Source organism: Primulina huaijiensis, chromosome 3, assembly GCF_012295235.1.
Source record: "Primulina huaijiensis isolate GDHJ02 chromosome 3, ASM1229523v2, whole genome shotgun sequence".
Taxonomy (NCBI): domain Eukaryota; kingdom Viridiplantae; phylum Streptophyta; class Magnoliopsida; order Lamiales; family Gesneriaceae; genus Primulina; species Primulina huaijiensis.
The window spans coordinates 5,673,980-5,694,908 of record NC_133308.1 but is presented as its reverse complement, the minus strand read 5'-3'; the positions used below and the strand labels follow the sequence as shown (position 1 = coordinate 5,694,908).

Genomic DNA, 20,929 nt, shown 5'->3' with positions numbered 1-20,929 from the left:
CTGATATCTGTTACATGCTTTTCCGTTGTTTATATGATTGCATGTTTCGTTGATTTATACTGGGATGTATATCTCACCGGAGTTATCCGGCTGTTGTCGTGTTTGTATGTGTGCATGGCAACAGGTGGGACAGGATCAGGGTCGAGGAGATGATGAGAGATCGTGATTAGAGTGGAGACTACGGACTTTGACCTTACTGTATATAGGATTCAGCACTTGACATTTAGTTGTTGAACCTTAGTTTGAGTTTGATGTTTGTTGTACAAGACCTGTACTTTTAACTGATATGTATATTAGATTGAATTACATTACGTTCCGCAATTGTTTTTTTTTAAAAAATTAGACCCAGATTAATTAATTGATCCATTTATCCCAATGACGATTAAGAAGATGATTAGCGTCCGGGTCCCCACAACAGGTGGTATGAGAGCCAGGTTCCTTAGATTGAAGCTAGTGAGCGGGGTAGATTGAGTTTTCTTTCCTGCTTCTGATTGCTAGCATGATTACTGCTTTTATTATTACATATTTATCTGATTATCTGATTTGATTGGTAAACTGTATTAATTGAGAATGAATCAGAACCGATTCTTGATCAGCAGTAAGATGATCGGAGGTGAGACTGAATTGAAACAGATTTGTTGTATTGGGTTACTAATCCTTTTGATAAGCAGATATGCCTCCCCGACGAATCCCAGAACAGGGCAGTACTTCGAATCCTCCAATGGATGTGACAGCAACACCAATGGAAACCTGGCTGAAGAGATTTCAGTCATTTCATCCACCGACTCTGAAGGGTACTGAGACTTCAGTTGAATGCGAGAGTTGGCTAGATGACATTGAGATGCTGTTTGAGTCCTTGGATTATACAGATGAGCGGAGAGTGAAACTGATTGGGCACCAGTTGCATGACGTTGCAAAGAACTGGTGGATTACAACGAAGAGAGCATTGGAGCATAGAGGGATGAATGTTACTTGGAATGTATTTAAGACTGAATTTTATCAGAGATTCTTTCCAGTGTCATATAGAAAGGACAAAGGCGCAGAATTTGCAAATCTGAGACAGGGTCAACTGAACATTGAGGAATATGTGGCCAAGTTCTCTACATTACTACGATTTGCTCCACACGTGGCCGAGAACGACGAAGCTGTTGCTGATCAGTTCATTAATGGCCTGAATCCTGAAATCTTTACACTGGTGAACACTGGACGACCGAACAACTTTGCTGATGCCCTGAACAGAGCAAAGGGAGCCGAAGCTGGTCTGATTAGACAAAAAGGAGCTTCGTATGTCGCACCAGCGCCGAGACCACAGCAACCATCCTCAGCTCAGTTTCCACAACCTCCTCCCAGATTTGAGAGTGGCAGTAGCAGCAGTGGAAAAAGAGATCAGTTGAAAGCTCGAGGGAAACAGTTCAAGAAGTATGGCAGCAGTTCTTCTAGTTCCAGTGGCTCGAGACAGACTAGTCAGAGCCAAAGTTATACAGGACCTTATTGCAGCACGTGTGGAGGGAGACATTCCACATAGCAGTGCCGAGGAGTGTCTGGCAGTTGCCGTATTTGCGGACAGCAGGGACATTTTGCTAGAGTATGTCCCCAGAGAGGTTCTCAGGGATCCCAGGGAGCAGAGTCATCTGGATCAGTGGCTCAGACAGGGAGACGACCCTCAGCTGTTCATTCTTTCTAGCCAACACCATCTACCCAGTCACAGCAGAGGCCAAGAGGAAGCCAGACAGTGAGCCAGCCTCCTAGACAGCAGGCCAGGGTGTTCGCTTTGACTGAGGAGCAGGCACAGGACGCACCTGATGACGTTGTTGCAGGTAACTGTTTTATTTCTGGTTATCCTGCATATGTATTGATTGATACTGGTGCATCGCATACATTTATTTCTGAGAGATTTGCATTGATGCATGCATTGCCTGTTGAGTCCCTATCTACTGTAGTATCTGTTTCTTCTCCTTTGGGGAAAGGTTTGATATCCGTGACTTCGGTTAGATCTTGTGTGCTACAGTATGACGGACATGAGATTGAGCTAGACTGTATTGTACTTGGGTTGTCTGATTTTGACTGTATTATCGGTATTGATATGCTGACCAAGTACAGAGCTACAGTTGATTGTTTCCACAAGATTGTACGATTCAGACCTGAGATGGCTGAGGAATGGAAATTTTACGGTAAGGGTTCTCGAGCCCGAATTCCTTTGATATCTGCTATGAATATGACTCGATTATTGCAGAAAGGAGCGGATGGATTCCTTGTCTATTCAGTTGATTTACTGAAATCGAGTCCATCATTGGTGGATTTTCCAGTGGTTTGCGAGTTTGCTGATGTCTTCCCAGATGAGATTCCTAGTTTGCCTCCGATTCGAGAGATAGACTTCAGCATTGAGTTGATGCCAGGTACAGTTCCGATTTCCAGAGCTCCGTACAGAATGGCACCGATTGAGTTGAAAGAGTTGAAAGAACAGTTGGAGGATTTACTGGCCAAGGGATATATCAGACCAAGTGTATCTCCTTGGGGTGCTCCAGTGTTATTTGTGCGAAAGAAAGACGGTTCAATGATACTCTGCATTGACTACCGGCAACTGAACAAAGCAACGGTAAAGAATAAATATCCATTGCCTCGTATAGATGATTAATTTGATCAGTTGCAGGGATCTTCTGTATATTCCAAGATTGATCTGAGATCTGGATATCATCAGCTGAGAGTCAGGGATTCTGATATCTCGAAGACAGCGTTCAGAACCAGGTATGGACACTACGAGTTTATTGTCATGCCATTTGGTTTGACTAACGCTCCAGCTATATTTATGGGTTTGATGAACCGTGTGTTTCAGAAATATTTGGATGATTTTGTTATCATATTCATTGATGATATTTTGATTTATTCAAAGAATATGATTGAGCATGCTGAGCATTTGAGGATTTTTTTGAGAATTCTGAGAACTGAGAAACTGTATGCTAAACTGTCGAAATGTGAGTTCTGGTTGAGACATGTAGTATTTCTGGGTCATATCATATCCGGAGATGGTATATCAGTTAATCCCAGCAAGGTTGAAGCCGTGATCAGTTGGCCGAGACCGACATCTGTACCAGAAATACGCAGCTTTTTGGGTTTGGCAGGATATTACAGACGATTCATTAAAGATTTATCGAGCATTGCCAAACCGATTACACAGTTGACTCAGAAGAATGCTCCGTTTGTGTGGTCTGAGGAGTGTGAGACAAGTTTCCTTGAGTTGAAGAAAAGATTGACCAGTGCACCGATACTGACTATCCCCTCAGGTACTGGTGGATTTGTTGTTTATTGTGACGCTTCTCACAGAGGTTTGGGTTGTGTGTTGATGCAACGAGGGCATGTGATTGCTTATGCCTCGAGACAGCTGAAGCCACATGAGACTCGCTACCCAATTCATGATCTTGAATTGGCAGCAATTGTATTTGCTTTGAAGATATGGCGACACTACATCTACGGTGAGAAATTTAAAATTTATTCTGATCATAAAAGCTTGAAATATCTGTTTTCACAGTCTGAGTTGAATATGAGACAGCAAAGATGGCTTGATTTGCTTAAAGATTTTGATTGTGAAATCAAGTACTATCCAGGAAAATCGAATGCAGCAGCTGATGCACTGAGTCGTAAGGTATGTTCTTTATCCTTATCGACGATAGGTGTTTCCAATTTGATTGAAAATTGCGGTTTGTCTGGATTGGTATTTGAGACAGATTGTAGACCATTGCGACTCTATGCTATTCAAGCTGAACCAGAGCTGATTTTGATGATTAAAGCGGCTCAGAAAGTTGATCAGAATGTACAGAACTTGATATCGATGGTCAGAGCAGGGCATCGATCAGAATATCATGTACGTGAGGATGTACTGTATGTGAATAATCGATTGGTTGTGCCAGATGTTTCAGAGTTGAGACAACAGATATTGTCAGAAGCGCATAGCAGTCGATTCAGTATTCATCCTGGTGGCAGAAAGATGTATAATGACTTGAAAAGACAGTTCTGGTGAAAACAAATGAAAGCTGATATTGCAGAGTTTGTATCCAGATGTCTGAATTGCCAGCAGGTGAAAGCAGAAAGAAAGAAACCAGGAGGTCTACTGCAGAGTTTGTCTATTCCTGAATGGAAATGGGATCACATTTTCATGGATTTTGTGACGCAGTTACCGAGATCCTCCCGAGGGTGTGATGCGATTTGGGTAGTGATTAACCGATTGACCAAATCAACATGCTTTATTCCGTATCAGATGACGTACAGATATGACCAGATGACAGAAATTTATGTCAGAGAAGTGGTCAGATTGCACGGAGTGCCGAAGTCGATTGTATCAGACCGTGATCCTCGGTTTACTTTGCACTTTTGGCAGAGTTTGCAGCAGGCTCTAGGTACGAAGTTACATCTAAGTACCGCATATCATCCACAGACTGATGGACAGTCAGAGCGGACTATCCAGACACTGGAGGATATGCTAAGAGCTGTAGTGCTTGATTTTAGCACTGGATGGCAAGAGGTATTGCCACCTTATGAGTTTTCGTACAACAACAGCTATCAGACGAGTATTGAGATGGCACCGTTTGAAGCATTGTACGGCAAGAAATGCAGATCCCCTTTGTATTGGGACGATGTCTCTGAGGTACCTGAGATTGGCCCTGATATGATCATAGATATGACTGAGAAAGTGAAACTGATTCATAAGAGAATGAAGACAGCTCAAGATAGACAGGCCAAATATGCCAATGTTCGACGCAGACCATTGGTATTTGAGGCAGGAGACAAAGTATTTCTGAAGATTTCATCTTTCAAAGGAGTTGTCAGATTTGGCAAGAAAGGAAAGTTGTCTCCACGTTTTATTGGGCCGTATAAGATTCTTGAGAAGATAGGAGATCGTGCCTATCGCCTTGCATTACCGCCTTCTCTATCTGGAATACATGATGTCTTTCATGTATCTATGTTACGGAAATATCTCCCCGATGATTCCCATATTATCCAGCCAGACGAGGCTGAGCTTTGACGAGTCTCTGAGTTATATTGAGAAACTGGTTCAGATTATTGATCGTAAAGAAAAGCAACTCAGAACGAAGACTATCCCACTGGTGAAAGTGCAGTGGACTTGTCACGGCATTGAAGAAGCTATCTGGGAGACTAAATCAGATATGAGACAGAAATTCCCAGAGTTATTTCACTGATGTGAGTCTTTTATTTTAAGCTTCTGTTATATCTTCTTATCTGATCTGATTTGACTGCCTACGATTTCGAGGACGAAATCATGTCTCAGAGGGAGAGAATTGTAAGGCCCGAGATTTTATCATTTTAATCCGAGATTATTTAATTTATGAATTTTGGAATGTTGAATTAGATTCCATGGTTTTTGTAATTAATTAGGATTGAAATAGAATTAAAAAGAGTTGTGAGGACCAAATTGCAAATAGTGAAGATTTCAGAGGCTAAATTGCAATATTAAAACTTGAATATGACACTTGTCATGCAAATATAAAGTGGAATCTTTCATTTCAATTACAAATGTTCAGAAGAAGAACAGAGAGCTCCCGAGAATTTTCAATGCTTTTCCATCCTTTAGAAATTTGATTATTCAAGATTCGGCTATCAGAATTTCGATCTGAAGACAATTCTGAGATCCTCTCGTCAACTGCTACTACAGGACGTAAGTTTCATTGAGTTCTGTTATCATTTGAAATTGTGATATTGGAGGAATTATTATTTGATCGTTATATAGTGTTCTGGATATGTTAGACATCGTAGAATCGAACTCAAATCGAAGAACAGATTGATTATGGAATTGTTATGATTTTTGCATATTATATTGATTGAAATTGAATAGATTTGGATTATGGATTAATTACATATTGTATTGGATATGGGTTATGATTGGTAATTGATATATGTTGATATGGTATTGACGGGAATATCGGGATGGTACCGTTATGCCGTTGATTTTGAATTAAATTCAGATTGATCAGATTCGGTATCGAATTGTGAATGGAATGTTGATATTGCTATTCTCGATATATCATTTCATATTGACAGAGGCAGTCTTGAATTCAGAACTTCCAAATCCTCAGACCGAGACTACGAACGAAAGGTATAAGTCGACGTTATCCGGGAGATTAACTTGAGTCAGATTGGACTCTAGTTTCCCTAAAACCACATACTTTATTTTATTGCAATTGTTTGACATTGATATGCTTGTTCTATTGATTTATAGAAAGCATGTATTAGACGAGTATTAGACGAGCGATCTTGTGACAGTAGTGTCGAATAGTGATGGAATCGTCACTGGCACATTGCACATTGTCACAGGATAGTATATTGATGAAAATGCCATAGTCTGTGACGGATAGGTCAAGACACCGGATGTTTGGTTATATCGAAGTGGATAGAATTGGAGTTTCTTCTATTACTGTTATTCGATATAGGAATGCCAACGTCTGGAAACCGGGATCCCTAGACTAGGAATGAGTCTAGTATGAGATATGGAGTCATGAGTTGATTGACAGTTTTATATTGATTATGTTTTCAGAGTTGATACATATGACTGATATCTGTTACATGCTTTTACGTTGTTTATATGATTGCATGTTTCGTTGATTTATACTTGGATGTATATCTCACCGGAGTTATCCGGCTGTTGTCGTGTTTGTATGTGTGCATGGCAACAGGTGGGACAGGATCAGGGTCGAGGAGATGATGAGAGATCGTGATTAGAGTGGAGAATACGGACTTTGACCTTACTGTATATAGGATTCCGCACTTGACATTTAGTTGTTGAACCTTAGTTTGAGTTTGATGTTTGTTGTAAAAGACCTGTACTTTTATACTGATATGTATATTAGATTGAATTACATTACGTTCCGCAATTGTTTTTTTTAAAAAAATTAGACCCAGATTAATTAATTGATCCATTTATCCCAATGACGATTAAGAAGATGATTAGCGTCCGGGTCCCCACAGACACGCTCTTTAGTTTGCTGATTTAATAGATGTTAAATCCACAATCACTGAGTTTGACAAGAATTCTTGTAGAATAAAATACAATTATAATAAATTACTTGATCGTATATGTAATAAAATTTTGTATATTTTGTATATGTTTGATTTATTTCATTTATAAGGTTGAAATTTTATATATTATGATATAAGATTTGTTATACATCTTAACATCGATAAATTCACTAAAAATTTATATATTAATTTCCGCTACCATATAATTCTGGTTTCGCTCCAGATTTTTGTGTATTCGTTTGTTTGAATTTATTATTCCTCATTTTACCAAGACCCATAATATGTTAAACATAAAAGTGAATATTAATTTAAAGAGATGATAATATTTATATATTGTAATAAACATATTTACCCCTCACAATACTGATAAAATTAACTTAAAAATAATATTTTGACGAACAAATTGTCAGGAATCCAAAAATACAACTCAAATGTCAACTTTGACACTTAATTATGAGTGACTGTCAAAATGTCTCAAAAACCCACAACTTTTGGACAAGACAGTAACATCACAATTTTGAAATCAAACTGATATTTTCCATTTTATATCAAGAATTCATGATTGAAAATTGATAATATTATATATATAGATATTTAATATAAACTCGTGCGAGCTCATTTAGGCTCACCTTTAATGAGTCGACAAAATTTCAACCCAACTCACTTAAACTGTTTGGCGGTGTAAGCCAAACCGACAGACCCAACCCAAATTGATGGCTCGAATGACAACGATCTTTTACCGTGTTTTATTTAAATAATTTATAAATATAAACCGCAAAAAAATTTCGATTGCAAAAAAGTTAATTTAAACACATAAATTCTAGCAAACTTTCACATGAGGACATGAAAAAAATTAATAAGATACCAAAGAAAATTCACAATTCGATAATGAGTTATTTCTAAACTTTATTTAATTTAATTTACATAATGAAAAGATAAATAAAAAATCTAAATCATTGGATTAAAAATAACATATTATATGTGGGTATGCATAAAAAACCAAATACTAATTTACATAATGAAAAGATATCATTGGATAAAAATAATACGTTATAATGTGAGTAGACATAAAAAATTAAATATTAATAATCACATATATTTAAAATATGAATAAATAGAATGAAAAGACACACTTAAAATAAGCAATTAATGTAAAGCAAACAATTAATAAGGAGACAAATGAAAATTCACATATAAAGTCACATATTTATATATATAATAAATAATANTATATATTCTTGATTTATTTCATTTATAAGGTTGAAATTTTATATATTACGATATAAGATTTGTTATACATCTTAACATCGATAAATTCACTAAAAATTTATATATTAATTTCCGCTACCATATAATTCTGGTTTCGCTCCAGATTTTTGTGTATTCGTTTGTTTGAATTTATTATTCCTCATTTTACCAAGATCCATAATATGTCAAACATAAAAGTGAATATTAATTTAAAGAGATGATAATATTTATATATTGTAATAAACATATTTTCCCCTCACAATACTGATAAAACTAACTTAAAAATAATATTTTGACGAACATATTGTCAGGAATCCAAAAATACAACTCAAATGTCAACTTTGACACTCAATTTTGAGTGACTGTCAAAATGTCTCAAAAACCCACAACTTTTGGACAAGACAGTAACATCACAATTTTGAAATCAAACTGATATTTTTCATTTTATATCAAGAATAATGATTGAAAATTGATGATATTATATATATAAATATTTAATATAAACTCGTGCGAGCTCATTTAGGCTCACCTTTAATGAGTCGACAAAATTTCAACCCAACTCACTTAAACTGTTTGGCGGTGTATGCCAAACCGACAGACTCAACCCAAATTGATGGCTCAAACGACAACGATCTTTTGCCGTGTTTTATTTAAATAATTTATAAATATAAACCGCAAAAAAATTTCGGTTGCAAAAAAATTTAATTTAAACACATAAATTCTAGCAAACTGTCACATGAGGACGTGAAAAAAATTAATAAGATACCAAAGAAAATTCACAATTCGATAATGAGTTATTTCTAAACTTTATTTAATTTAATTTACATAATGAAAAGATAAATAAAAAATCTAAATCATTGGATTAAAAATAACATATTATATGTGGGTATGCATAAAAAAAACCAAATATTAATTTACATAATGAAAAGATATCATTGGATAAAAATAATACGTTATAATGTGAGTAGACATAAAAAATTAAATATTAATAATCACATATATTTAAAATATGAATAAAGAGAATGAAAAGACACACTTAAAATAAGCAATTAATGTAAAGCAAACAATTAATAAGGAGACAAATGGAAATTCACATATAAAGTCACATATTTATATATATAATAAATAATAGATATACAACTTTTCTTCTTCATCTTTCACCTTCTGACTTAAACATCGGAGTGGCTACACCGGATACCTCTCCGACGCCCATTTCCGAGTTCACTTTCTTGTTTGCAGGTTACGTTTGAAGCCATATCTCTTGCTCATTTTTCTTAAACACAACTCTTATCGTATCCGGTGGATTATCTCGACCTCGCTCACCCAATTCACCCGAATCGCATCAGATTCAAATGGGGAAAATAAAATACGGAAGACCAAGAGTTGATGGAAAAATAGCATCCGGAACACCAAAGAGATTCAAACGAGGAAAACCAAAGAAAGAAAGACTAGTCAATGACTAGTTCGGACCGGTTGTTTGTCCTAATCTTAATAAAACACACATTAAATTAAAATGTAATCCACAGTTGGCAAATGTCTCGTAGCTGTTATTATACCAATCAGGTCTGGTAATAATTACACACACGAGATATTTCAGATGTATATTATATTTGTTTCTGGAACAAAAAAGATGCAAAATCAGAGCTCAATAAGCCGCTTGGCTCCGTCCAAGGTATTCTTCAGCAGCAACGCGAAGGTCACCGGTCCAACGCCACCTGGAACCGGCGTAATGCATCCAGCTACCTTGCACGCTTCGTGGAAGTCCACGTCTCCCACGAGCCTGTAACCGGACTTTTTACTTGGGTCATCCACAGCATTTCTCCCAACGTCGATAACCGCAGCACCTGGCTTGATCCAGCTGCCCTTTATCTGAAAATTATGGGCAAGAATGAAAGGAAAAAGGCTAGCAACACTGAAAGAAACTTGCAGAAAGGTAAGTTGATTAGTCTGGTTATACCATAGTTGCTTGCCCTGCTGCAGCAATGATAATGTCAGCTTCACGAATTATACGCTCTGGTTCCTTGGTGCGGGAGTGAACCACGGTAACAGTGGCATCTTCTTTCAGAAGTAGCAGGGAAACTGGTAAGCCAACTATGTTACTTCGACCCACGACTACAGCCTTCTTTCCTCTGACGGAGATGCCACTCCGCGATAGAAGCTCTAGGCAAACCTGTTTCCTCAGGAACACAAACTCTCGCAAGATGTTAGAATTACCTGTCTGCGCGTGTAGGGTGCCTGTGTGATGTCATGTGAATACATGGATGGGACTACCTTTGGGGTGCAAGGGACGAACAAAGGATCTATGCCTTTCATCGCTAACTTGCCAATATGCGAAGGATGAAATCCATCGACGTCTTTGTCAAGGGATATTTCGCTCAAAATTTTCCCTTCACTGATATGTTTAGGCATAGGAAGCTGCAGCATTATACCTTCAACAATCACACAAGAAGAAAAATCATCTAACTAAACAAAGAAATGAATACACAAGCTGGGAAAACTACCAACCATGAACATCAGGATCCGCATTCAATTCATGGACTTTGCTGATTAGTTCTGCCTCGGGTACTTCCTCTGGCAGATTCAATACTATGGACCTGATTCCAACTTCATCGCAAGCCCTCCTTTTCATATCCACATAGCTTTGTGAATTCTTCCCTTGCCCAACAACCACCACAGCTAATCCGGGCACCTGAAATTATCTAGACTCAAAAACTACAACACAAAAAATATCCAACTCTTGTGTATACGGTATTTTATGCAAGAAACATAGCGAGCAGTTAAAAGAACAAAAAGCAGAAATGATCGATCGATGACTGGATTTCACAGGCGCAAAGATCATATACTTTGCCATAAGTCTGAGAGAGATGGCGCACTTCAGCGGAGATTTCAGACTGTATTATCTGGGCTATTAGTTTACCATCAATGATTGTGGCTTTATGATCTGACATAGTGTCGTGACGACGGAATACTCTAGTTAGCAAGGGGACGATGGTGGAATGGATATGGTGCTGATGGAGGCTGCATTTGGTTTTTCTTTTGTTTTGTCCCCTACAATTAACGTTTGTTTTAGTTTACTTCTCTCAATCAATAACTATTTTTATTGATTGTGTATGTTTCACGGGTTTTTTAAATTGATAACTTATTTGGATGTCCATATACCTTTTCAATAATTGAGTTTCATGGATGGTTTCGCTTTCGTTTTGAGAATTTACATTTATATCAGATGATTGTGACATGTGCCGTATTAGTAAAATCCTCGATTTTTATTTAAATGTAAGTAGATTTCCTTAAACATGTCATTTCGGACTCAAATCTTGACCCCTTGAAGAACTTTCGAACAAGCAAGCCTGGCCAATATATCAGCACACCATGCGCTCACGTGCCTCCGCTGATCAAACAAAGTCTTAGCTTTGGTTTTCATCAAGTAATTAATGATAGGAACATGATGCAAATCAGCCAATGTGAAGCTGTCTCCTCCCAAGTATTTTGATTCGGCTAGCCGGGCTTCGTAAACATCAAGAATTGGAGCTAATTGACTCTGCAGTTGCTCCACTGCAGCTTCATCTGCAGTCATGCCTTTGAGTGGCTTCATTAGAGTCTCGGTGCTTAGCTTCGAAGCAAACACATCGAATTTCTGTGCTTCAACTTCTAGCCATACTGAGATTATTGCCATCTTCTTTGGATCTTGATGTATCAGCGGGGTTCCCTTGTCAGCATATTGGTGTGCAATGTATTGTGTTACTGCTCTTGATTCTGTAATGCGTTCAAAAATGTCAAAAGGTTGTTAAGATAGTTTATTCGAAACTATGAGGTTAAACATTGCATTTTTGGCCATTGGCAAATCCCAAAGGACAAGAATCATGATATGTTGCTATTCAAATTTTTTAAAAAAAAATCAAATTTTATGCGCAATGTTTTTAAAAATATAAATTTCACCCAAACAAAGTACAAATAGGTGCCACACACTGCGAACTAAAATCTTGGGTTGCATGGTTTTGGGGACTGAAAGAACTTTACCAAAGAGCTTTAAATCCCCATCTTCTAAACTTGGTACTTGACCAAATGGCTGTCAAGATATGAACATACAGATGTCAGAAACCATTGAATTAGTCGAAAATCGCAAGTTTATCATCATGGTATCGATTTATGGGATTTGTTTTTACATTGATTGAAATAAAGGGCTGGTTCTTCTGCTCAGCAGTTGTTAAATCAACAAACACAAACTCATATTCAAGATTTTTCTCTGTCAGGCAGAGAAGAACTCTCTGTGTTGCTGGAGAATATGGATGCCCGTATACCTTGATTGCCATAACTACTTGAAAACTAAAATCAAGAAAAGTTTTGGATGATTGAGAATGGATGTGAAAGATGATTTATGGTGTATTAATAACATGGGAATGGCATTTGATTTTGCACATCAACCATCACTGGATTTTAAATCTGGTACAAGTTGCCAAAATTGTTAATAAAATCAAGTTATGATTTTTCATATCTGTGAATCAATTTTGGTGATTCTCTCGCATTTATAATTTGATTTTGAAGTCATTATGTTTCTTTGTCGTGAGTAATTCAATTTTGTTCTGTTATATTTCTTATTCTTTTTCAAAATTCGAATCTGGTCTTATTTGTTACCCCACAGTCAACGGATAATAGCACAATCAACATTATTCAGATTTTATATTCACTAAATGCTCTCATTTATATCCACAATATATATTCTTTAAATGAAAATTGTTATTTGTCAAAATCTAGATGATGTGACCGAGTAAAAATAAGTGTGAGATGCGTGGATAATTTCATCGATCGGGTTATGAAAATTATGAGATCTCTCCGGAAGGCAAAAACTTGTGTGAGACGATCTCACGGGTCGTATTTTGTGAAACAGATCTCTTATATGGGTCATCCATGAAAAATTATTATTTTTTATGCTAAGAGTATTACTTTTTATTGTGAATATCGGTAGAGTTGACCCGTCTCACAGATAAAGATTCGTGAGATCGTCTCACAAAAAACCTAGAGTATCACCACTAGACTTTGAAATTATTTCGTGCGCAATAGTTATCTGTCGCTTGGGATTCCCGACAAATTAATAACCAGTAGAATAATTAGAACTAGCTCATGAAGACGCAGCGTGTTTACATAGAAATTTTTTTATTAATAGAAATGACTTTTGGCAGTTCTATAAATTAGTCAGCATTATACGACAAATTTGTTTTTGTACTTTTTTCTAAAATAAAATTTACATCAATATTATACGACAAATTTGTTTTTGTACTTATTTCTAAAATAAAATTTACATCAATACCTTTATATAACCTTTATAAATACCAATACCAGAAACCCAAAAATACGAGGCTTTCCAACTTCTCTATCAAAAAATATTAAACTCGTTTCGGTTTCTCTATATAAGCATGATAACTTCAGTTATTTTTAAAACCACACCAAACAATTTAAATTTAATTGGACATTTCTAAGCTCCGTACATCAGAATAACCAAACCGACTAACGATTTTAGACTAAGCTTTCACGTATATCAAATTTTTTTTTTTTTGCAAAAGAAAAATCAGTGCTGTGTATAAAAATATGATAGTGGCCACTTACATATGGACAAATGGCATGCAAAGAAACAGTAAACTTTTCCTTATTTTAAGGATTGTAAAGGTTTCTTTATTAAAAATAAAAATAAAAGATTAACTAGTTTTCCAACAGTTGGATACGTCCGCACTCAGAAATTTTTTACATCATGACGAGGCAAGAAATTTAAAGAAGAAGAAAATAAAGAGTAGAAGAAACATGGGAATACTTATGCACATATATATACCCACCATATATGTATATTCTAAAAAGCTTCTTCAGGCTTGAGGAAATTGTGATACTCCAATTGTGTCATTTCCCCACCAGTGGCTGGGTCAAACTTACATTGATAAAAACTGCAGGTAATTTCAGTAAAATCAGGGTATGATATTTATACACCATAAAAGGAGAGACGGTTTCGTTAACTGACCTTCCATCCAATCCAAGAATTGCCACTGTATTCTTTTGGTGTCCAAAAGCAACAATATATTGTGATCCTTCAGGCAGGCGAAACTGAGCCACCGACCATTCCGAACTGAAATATTTGGGCAGCACTCCTACAAAATGAAATTCAACTAAAGCCGAAAATCCCACAAAAGGTCCTACATGCCAACTACTCGTCCTCTGAGAGAAAGGGTTATGCATATCAAGCTTTAATTGCTTACATCTATTACTAGCAAAACAAAAAAACATAATAGAATATCTGGAGGAACAAAATGCCATATTTTTGCAGCACAACATACATCACAATCAAAGCAATGTCGTGAATAAGTCCAGCTCAAAGATCTCGATAGTTTATTTCCAAATTGTATTTGGTAAAAGAATTTTGAAAATTAGTGTGATACTTTACTTCTGGAATTAGTACTCGCATATATTTGGGTGCCTAAATTGTTGTTGGTTTACCGGTAGCTGGACTACAGGCACAACTGAGATAAATCCAACCAACCAGTTTTACAAATCCTTAATCTATCAGAAGATTGATATCTTCTTTTAAAATATTCAACTACAATCTGATCAGTAGCATCATTTCATTTGTTGTTAATCATGAAGAAAAATAATCATTTTGCAATACAATATCAAAAGAAACATGAAAAACAACTTAATCCAATTATTTACCTTTAATGAAAGAAAGTGAAGAACTCGGTATTACACCGGAAGGGTTCGAATCTGAAGAGCTATTGGCCTGATCAATTCCAACATTTGCAGTAGCCTTCAGGCTAAAAACATGAACAGTACCCTTATCGCTTGAGACTGCCAGCCACTGGGAAGTAGGCGAGAAAGCCAAGCTATATATTTCTGCTCTGTCTGCACCCCGCCTTACCTGTGTCATATTTTAAAGTGTTCCCTTCATATATTTGTTGTTTAATAAATGCTTGGTTTGAATAAATAATCCGTCATTGCACATGGCTTGATAAGTTTTATAGTGGTGGATTACTGTGGTCAAAAGTATCCATATCCTCATAGTTTCTACATATAGTCAATCCCAACCAGTTCGGGATTCAGGAAAAGTTTTCTCGTTCACATATAGTCCAGGAACCAGGTCGTTATCATGAGGGACTATCCTACTAAAACTGAAACTTAAATGAAGCATCATTAATCCAAACCCAAGCCCCAAAAGAAAAAAATAATCAGGAAGATTCTAGCAGATTGTGAAGGTTCATTTAGATCCTAGACGAGCCAAATTGAAACTTGAACTAAACCAATTCTCAGCTTGGCTTGTTTCTTTGCTCATGTAGCTCAAACTTCAACTCTTATGCTATAATGAGGGGCATAATCACGCAATTTGGAGTTTGGACTCTAGAACCACACTGTTGATTTGGATGACTCAAGAAATTGATTTAACATTATCTATTATTATTCGAGGATTTTAATATCTTTATAATATATTTATTAAAAGGATTTTACTTGGTATCTACAACTAGTAGTAGACTTTTTCTATAATTTTAGTTGATTGGAACTCTATCTTGGTTAAGTTATATAAATAACTAATTGGTTGCTTAATAAAATAATAATATTTGCATTCTCAATTTGTTCTTCTCTTGTTATTCTTTTATTTTGCTTCCCAAATAACCAATAAATTGGTATCATAGACATGTTCTTGAGAGATCTGACAGATTTCAAAATTTTCAGAATGAATTCAGAAAGTTCTTTCACCACAATTGCACCTTCATTGTTTGATGAAAAACAAATTATCAAGTGCGATGTATTAAAATGAAAGAATATATGGATGCTAATGATTTGTGGGAAGCTGTTGAACAAGAATATGAAATTCCAAATCTGCCTGACAATCCAATGGTTGGCCAAATCAAAATAAGAAAAGCAAAATAAGAAAAGCAAAAGAAATCTTGTTCACAAGTCTCATCCTCTGTCTTTACCAGAATTATGACACTGAAAAAAACCAAGAAAATCTGAGATTTTTTGAAAAAAAAAGAATATGATGGATGTGAAATGATTAAAGGAATGCAAGTGCTGAATTTAATTCGAGAATTTGAGATGCAAAGGATGAAGGAATTAGAAATGATCAAGAAATATTCTGAAAAACTTCTCAGTCAACAAGATCGGACTTCTCGATACCAATTTTTCAGGTTCTAGAATTGTACAAAATATCTTGGTCACAATTCCGGAAAAGTTTGAAGCCACAATCTCAACCTTGGAAAATTCAAAAATATGTCAAATATTACCTTGGCATAATGTTAAATGCACTGCAGGCAAAAGAACAAAGAAGACTAATGAGGTGGGAATCATCTACGGAGGATGCTTTTCGAGCCAAATCACATAACAATTTTAATGACAAGAACAAGAAAAATTATGATAGCACTTAAGTCTTTCCACCTTGCCTCTACTGCAAAAAACCAATCATTCACAAAATAAATGTTGGTGGAGTGTTGAAGCAAGATGTCAGAAGTGTGGCCGGTTAGGACACGTGGAGAGGATTGCATGACTCCACAACAAGGTGAAGGAAAAGTTACTGAAGATCAATCTAGAGCGGAGGAATTGTTTGTGGCATCATGTTTTGCATTGAATAACTCGACAAAAATTTTTTTGGTCGATAGTGGTTGTACAAATCACATGACTTATAATTGAGATCTTTTCAAAGAACTTAACTAGATAGTTTTTTCTAAAGTTAGGATTGGAAACGGACAATATATTGAAGTAAAAAAACAAAGGAGCTATAGCAATTGAAGGACACTCAAATTTGAAATTAATTTATGATGTTTTATATGTTCCTAAACTCAATCAAAACCTTTTGAGTGTTACTCGGTTGTTGGAAAAGGCTATAAGGTGTTGTTTGAAGACAAAAATTGAGTGATCATAGATGTCAAAGGCATGGAGATATTTAAAGTCAAAGTGCAAGGCAAAACTTTTGTCTTAGATTTAATGGAGGAACATGTTGATGCACCTTTCATGAATAAAAACAATTTGGTGAAAAGTTCAGTTAAATGGAAGGAGGAGCTCCCAAAATATGTCGCCTAATCAATATGTGAAACAAACAAGGCTTTTATTTCAACAAAACAAGATCTGTAGGTCTACACAAAAGCTATAATTGATCCACACAAATGTAGGAGGACGAAAGAAAGTTTCAGACACTCGTCAACAAAATGGTGCTATGAAGCGGACAAAGCATATGCATTGCGCTAGTGAAATTCATCTGGCTGGCGAGGCCAGGTAGATCTATGTGAGGTCTCCTTCTCCGCTTCAAATGGGAAGGCCAACATCTTTTGGTGAAAAAAATTCCTAGATATGCTAAGGGCACAAATTTAATTGTAGCCAACCAGAACAAACCTCCTGACATCATCAATATATCATGCACAAACAAAAGCGAGCCTATGCATTCTTTGATGGCTTCAACATTGGAAAGCGGATGAAGTATGCATCTTCAGAACCCATGAGTGTTAATTAGAATGACTCAAGAAGCTGATTAATGTTATATATTATTATTCTAGGATTTTAATATCTTTATTATATCTTTAGGATTCTAGTTGGTATCTACAACTAGTAATATACTCTTTCTATAATTCTAGTTTGATTAGGACTCTGTCTTTGTTAAGTTATATAAATAACTAATTGGTTGCTTAATAAAATAATGATCTTTGCAATCTCAATTTGTTCTTCTCTTGTTATTATTTTATTTTGCTTCCCAAATATCCAACACACCTTGATCACAATCTAACATTAGCATATCAATCACCTTAAGTTCTGAGACAAGGTTAAAAATAGTAAAACTCAAAGGGGACTGTGAAGTTAATTTTTTTTCAAAAAATACCAATTTCAAGCCAAAAGAGGTAATTTGGTTTTGGTGAAGGTTGTGCCTCGTCATCTCAAATATATACAACACACAATAAAGTACCTCCTGTAGTAAACTCCCATCATGGGTGTTAAAAATTCTGACCAGCGTCCCTTTACTGCTCGCAGTTGCCAGCAAATTCCCATCCTGTGACAGCGTGAAGCATGCAATCCTGGAATCATGAGCCATGATAAACTTAGTCCTCTTGGACGCATAATGCTCCACTCTGACCTGTCCCTTCTGCAACCCTGGACAAACCAATACAAAGGAGCCCGTAATCTGTGACACTGCGCATAGTCCCTTCGGGTTTGCAATCGTTTCAATCTGATGCAAGAGCTTCAAATCCGCAAAATTGTACACAAAAATCTTCTGTTCGAGAACAACCACAATTCGATCCCTCCTTAATCGAACACCACGCACTTCTGACCGAAAGGACAATTCCCCAATGCAACGGCCTTGATGATCGTCCCAAATCATAACTTTATTCAATGGATAGTGCGGTGAATCGCCTCCACCTACAAAAGCCAGGATGTTGCACCGGAACAGCATCTCAACAGAGCCCACGCCACCGTTACCTTCGAAATCGCGTCTAAATATCTCACGGAAGGGATCACAATTATAAATTCGGAACCCACGTTCGGTTCCGGAGGCGAAGCATCCGTAGTCCTGGTTGAACGAAACGTGGAGGAGTTTAATTGGGCAAGGGGCAGGGACCGACTTAGCGTGAGAAATAGGGTTAGGGTTTGGGAAAGTGGAACTACTGTCATTAGCAGGAGAATCGCGGACTTGGGCATCGGAAACGGCGTTATAGGGGCTCTCTTCCTCCGGCGCCGGGTCTGGTTGAATCCGCTGCTGCTGCTGTTCGAGGTACGGCTGGAGCATGGGCGAGATGAAACTCGGATCCGGGTTCGGGTTTGGGTGGGAGGAGAAGCTGGAAAGAGTGGCCATTAGATTGAAGTAGAAGGAAAATTTAATTGAATAACTTTTTTATATATATCAGGGGGCCTGCGATTAGGCAATTTATAATAATAAAATAGGGATGGAGGGTCAAATTGTAATTTAACGGGATTGAACGCAGATTTGTCCCAAACTCTAATTAATTGGGTTTAATCTTTCTTTTGGTGCGTTGATTGGAAGACAAGTAATTTAAGATCTAACTTTTCTTTATTTAAATATTGAATATTATTTACAGTTTGCACAAATTAGTGTAGGTGTGTTGCAAAATGCAAATGCACAAACTTGTGCAAAAAAGTGAAAATTTTAATTTTTAAAAACAAAACGAATGTGAACACTTAGTGGGTGTATTCAATCCAGAGTTTTGATAACTTTTAATGATTTTTTCAAATAATATACTTTTATGGATTTGATAGATTTTTATTGATTTTTACAGAATCTCACGGATTTATAAACAGATTTATGTTGATTCATATAAACTTTTTTGCAAGATTTTTATAGAATTTTATGAATTTTTTTATAGAATTTTATAAATTCTGTACTTAATTATAACATATTATTTTTTATTAACATCTTTGAACCAATAATTAATTGACATATATAACATATTCAGTTTGAAATAATTTTTCAATATTTATATTAATAAATAAATTTATTTATTTAAAAGTTAAAGCATTTAATCATTACATGTGTATATATGTGGGTTTGTATGCATGTTTGTAAATTTTTTAAAATACATCAATTGATTAATCTGTAACCTTATTTTTGAATTGATAATATACAGGTGAAAAGAATATTAGTTACCATTGTGTGGATATAATTTTTTATAAAAATATCATAGCTTACATATTAATTGAAAATACTAAAAAGAATTTTAAAAATCATGCTTGTTGCGAAGCTATTCAATTATTAAGAATTAAAAGACATTTTTTGGATCATCTTTTATTATTATTGAGTATTACATTAATTTGTATAAATCATAAATTAAAAATCACAAAATAAATTTTAGAATTCAAAATTTTCTATGATATTAAAATAAAAAATTATTAAATGAACAATCAGCCAAAAAATAAAAATTTTGAAAAGGAAAGATAAAAATATATATAGAGGTATACTTCGAAAATTTGAGAGAGTGATAGAGATAGATGAGAGGAGAAAAAATAAGAAGAGAAGTGATGTGAAGCGACAGAGAGAGAAATAAATAGATTGTGTATGAGTTAGAAGTTTTAAAAATCCATCTAAATCTTTGGTTTGAACCAAATATAATTTTTAACAATTTATAGTTGTACCTTAGGCTTTAATGTTTGTATGCTAATGAATTCTATGAAGTTATTAAAAGTCTATTGAAAATTTGAATACCTATAGACTTTTATAGAGTTTTTAAAAGTCAATGTTGAATACCACTTGATTTTTTAAAACTCTATGAAAGTCTATTTTGAATACCACTAAACTTCTATAGAATATGTAAAAGTCTTAATTGAATACATCCAGACTTTTAAAATCTACAAATGTTAGAATTTTTCTCAAAAATCATGTTTCTACGTATATATGAACATGATAAACAATATGCAGAAATAGATCAAGCGTTATCTCTGCCCATTGAATAATTTGTAATTTTTCTGATTTTCCTCCGATTGAAGCCTTCTAAGCACTTCACACTCTTTATAGATGGTGTATTTTTTCTTATGAAGTGTGTGCTTAGGGACCTCGATCGCTGATATTTATAGGCATCTCATACCATCGATGAGTTATTGCAGGAGCCTTATTGTCAAAGGAAGAGGCGCATGTGTGCCTCAATTTTCTGAAGTTGAGGCGGCATACGCATCTTTTGTCAAAAGTTGT

At 35.7% G+C, this 20,929-nt stretch overlaps 3 protein-coding genes across 4 annotated transcripts; all 3 read right to left on the bottom strand.

Annotated features, from left to right (window-relative positions):
- Window positions 1–9,749: 9,749 nt before the first annotated feature.
- Window positions 9,750–11,363, bottom strand: LOC140973342 (bifunctional protein FolD 2-like). 2 transcript variants are annotated; one of them, XR_012174619.1, is made up of 6 exons: window positions 11,118–11,363; window positions 10,780–10,963; window positions 10,546–10,703; window positions 10,232–10,444; window positions 9,854–10,143; window positions 9,802–9,818 (listed from the first exon to the last, which is right to left on the bottom strand). XR_012174619.1 is itself a non-coding variant. In XM_073436054.1 (5 exons), exons 1-5 carry the CDS (start codon window positions 11,220–11,222, stop codon window positions 9,913–9,915), a joined length of 891 nt encoding a protein of 296 aa, XP_073292155.1. In that variant the 5' UTR covers window positions 11,223–11,363; the 3' UTR covers window positions 9,750–9,912. The 2 variants fall into 2 exon arrangements, 1 of the variants encoding a protein (XP_073292155.1); XM_073436054.1 differs by having other exon boundaries at window positions 9,750–10,143.
- A 138-nt stretch (window positions 11,364–11,501) lies between these two features.
- On the bottom strand, window positions 11,502–12,584 carry LOC140973343 (glutathione S-transferase-like). The gene is made up of 3 exons (XM_073436055.1): window positions 12,438–12,584; window positions 12,292–12,340; window positions 11,502–12,027 (listed from the first exon to the last, which is right to left on the bottom strand). The coding sequence occupies exons 1-3, from the start codon at window positions 12,582–12,584 to the stop codon at window positions 11,582–11,584; spliced, it is 642 nt and encodes a 213-aa protein (XP_073292156.1). The 3' UTR covers window positions 11,502–11,581.
- A 1,307-nt stretch (window positions 12,585–13,891) lies between these two features.
- On the bottom strand, window positions 13,892–19,107 carry LOC140973341 (autophagy-related protein 18a). Its single transcript, XM_073436053.1, has 4 exons — window positions 18,197–19,107; window positions 14,965–15,169; window positions 14,279–14,405; window positions 13,892–14,204 (listed from the first exon to the last, which is right to left on the bottom strand). The coding sequence occupies exons 1-4, from the start codon at window positions 19,079–19,081 to the stop codon at window positions 14,114–14,116; spliced, it is 1,308 nt and encodes a 435-aa protein (XP_073292154.1). The 5' UTR covers window positions 19,082–19,107; the 3' UTR covers window positions 13,892–14,113.
- Window positions 19,108–20,929: the final 1,822 nt, after the last annotated feature.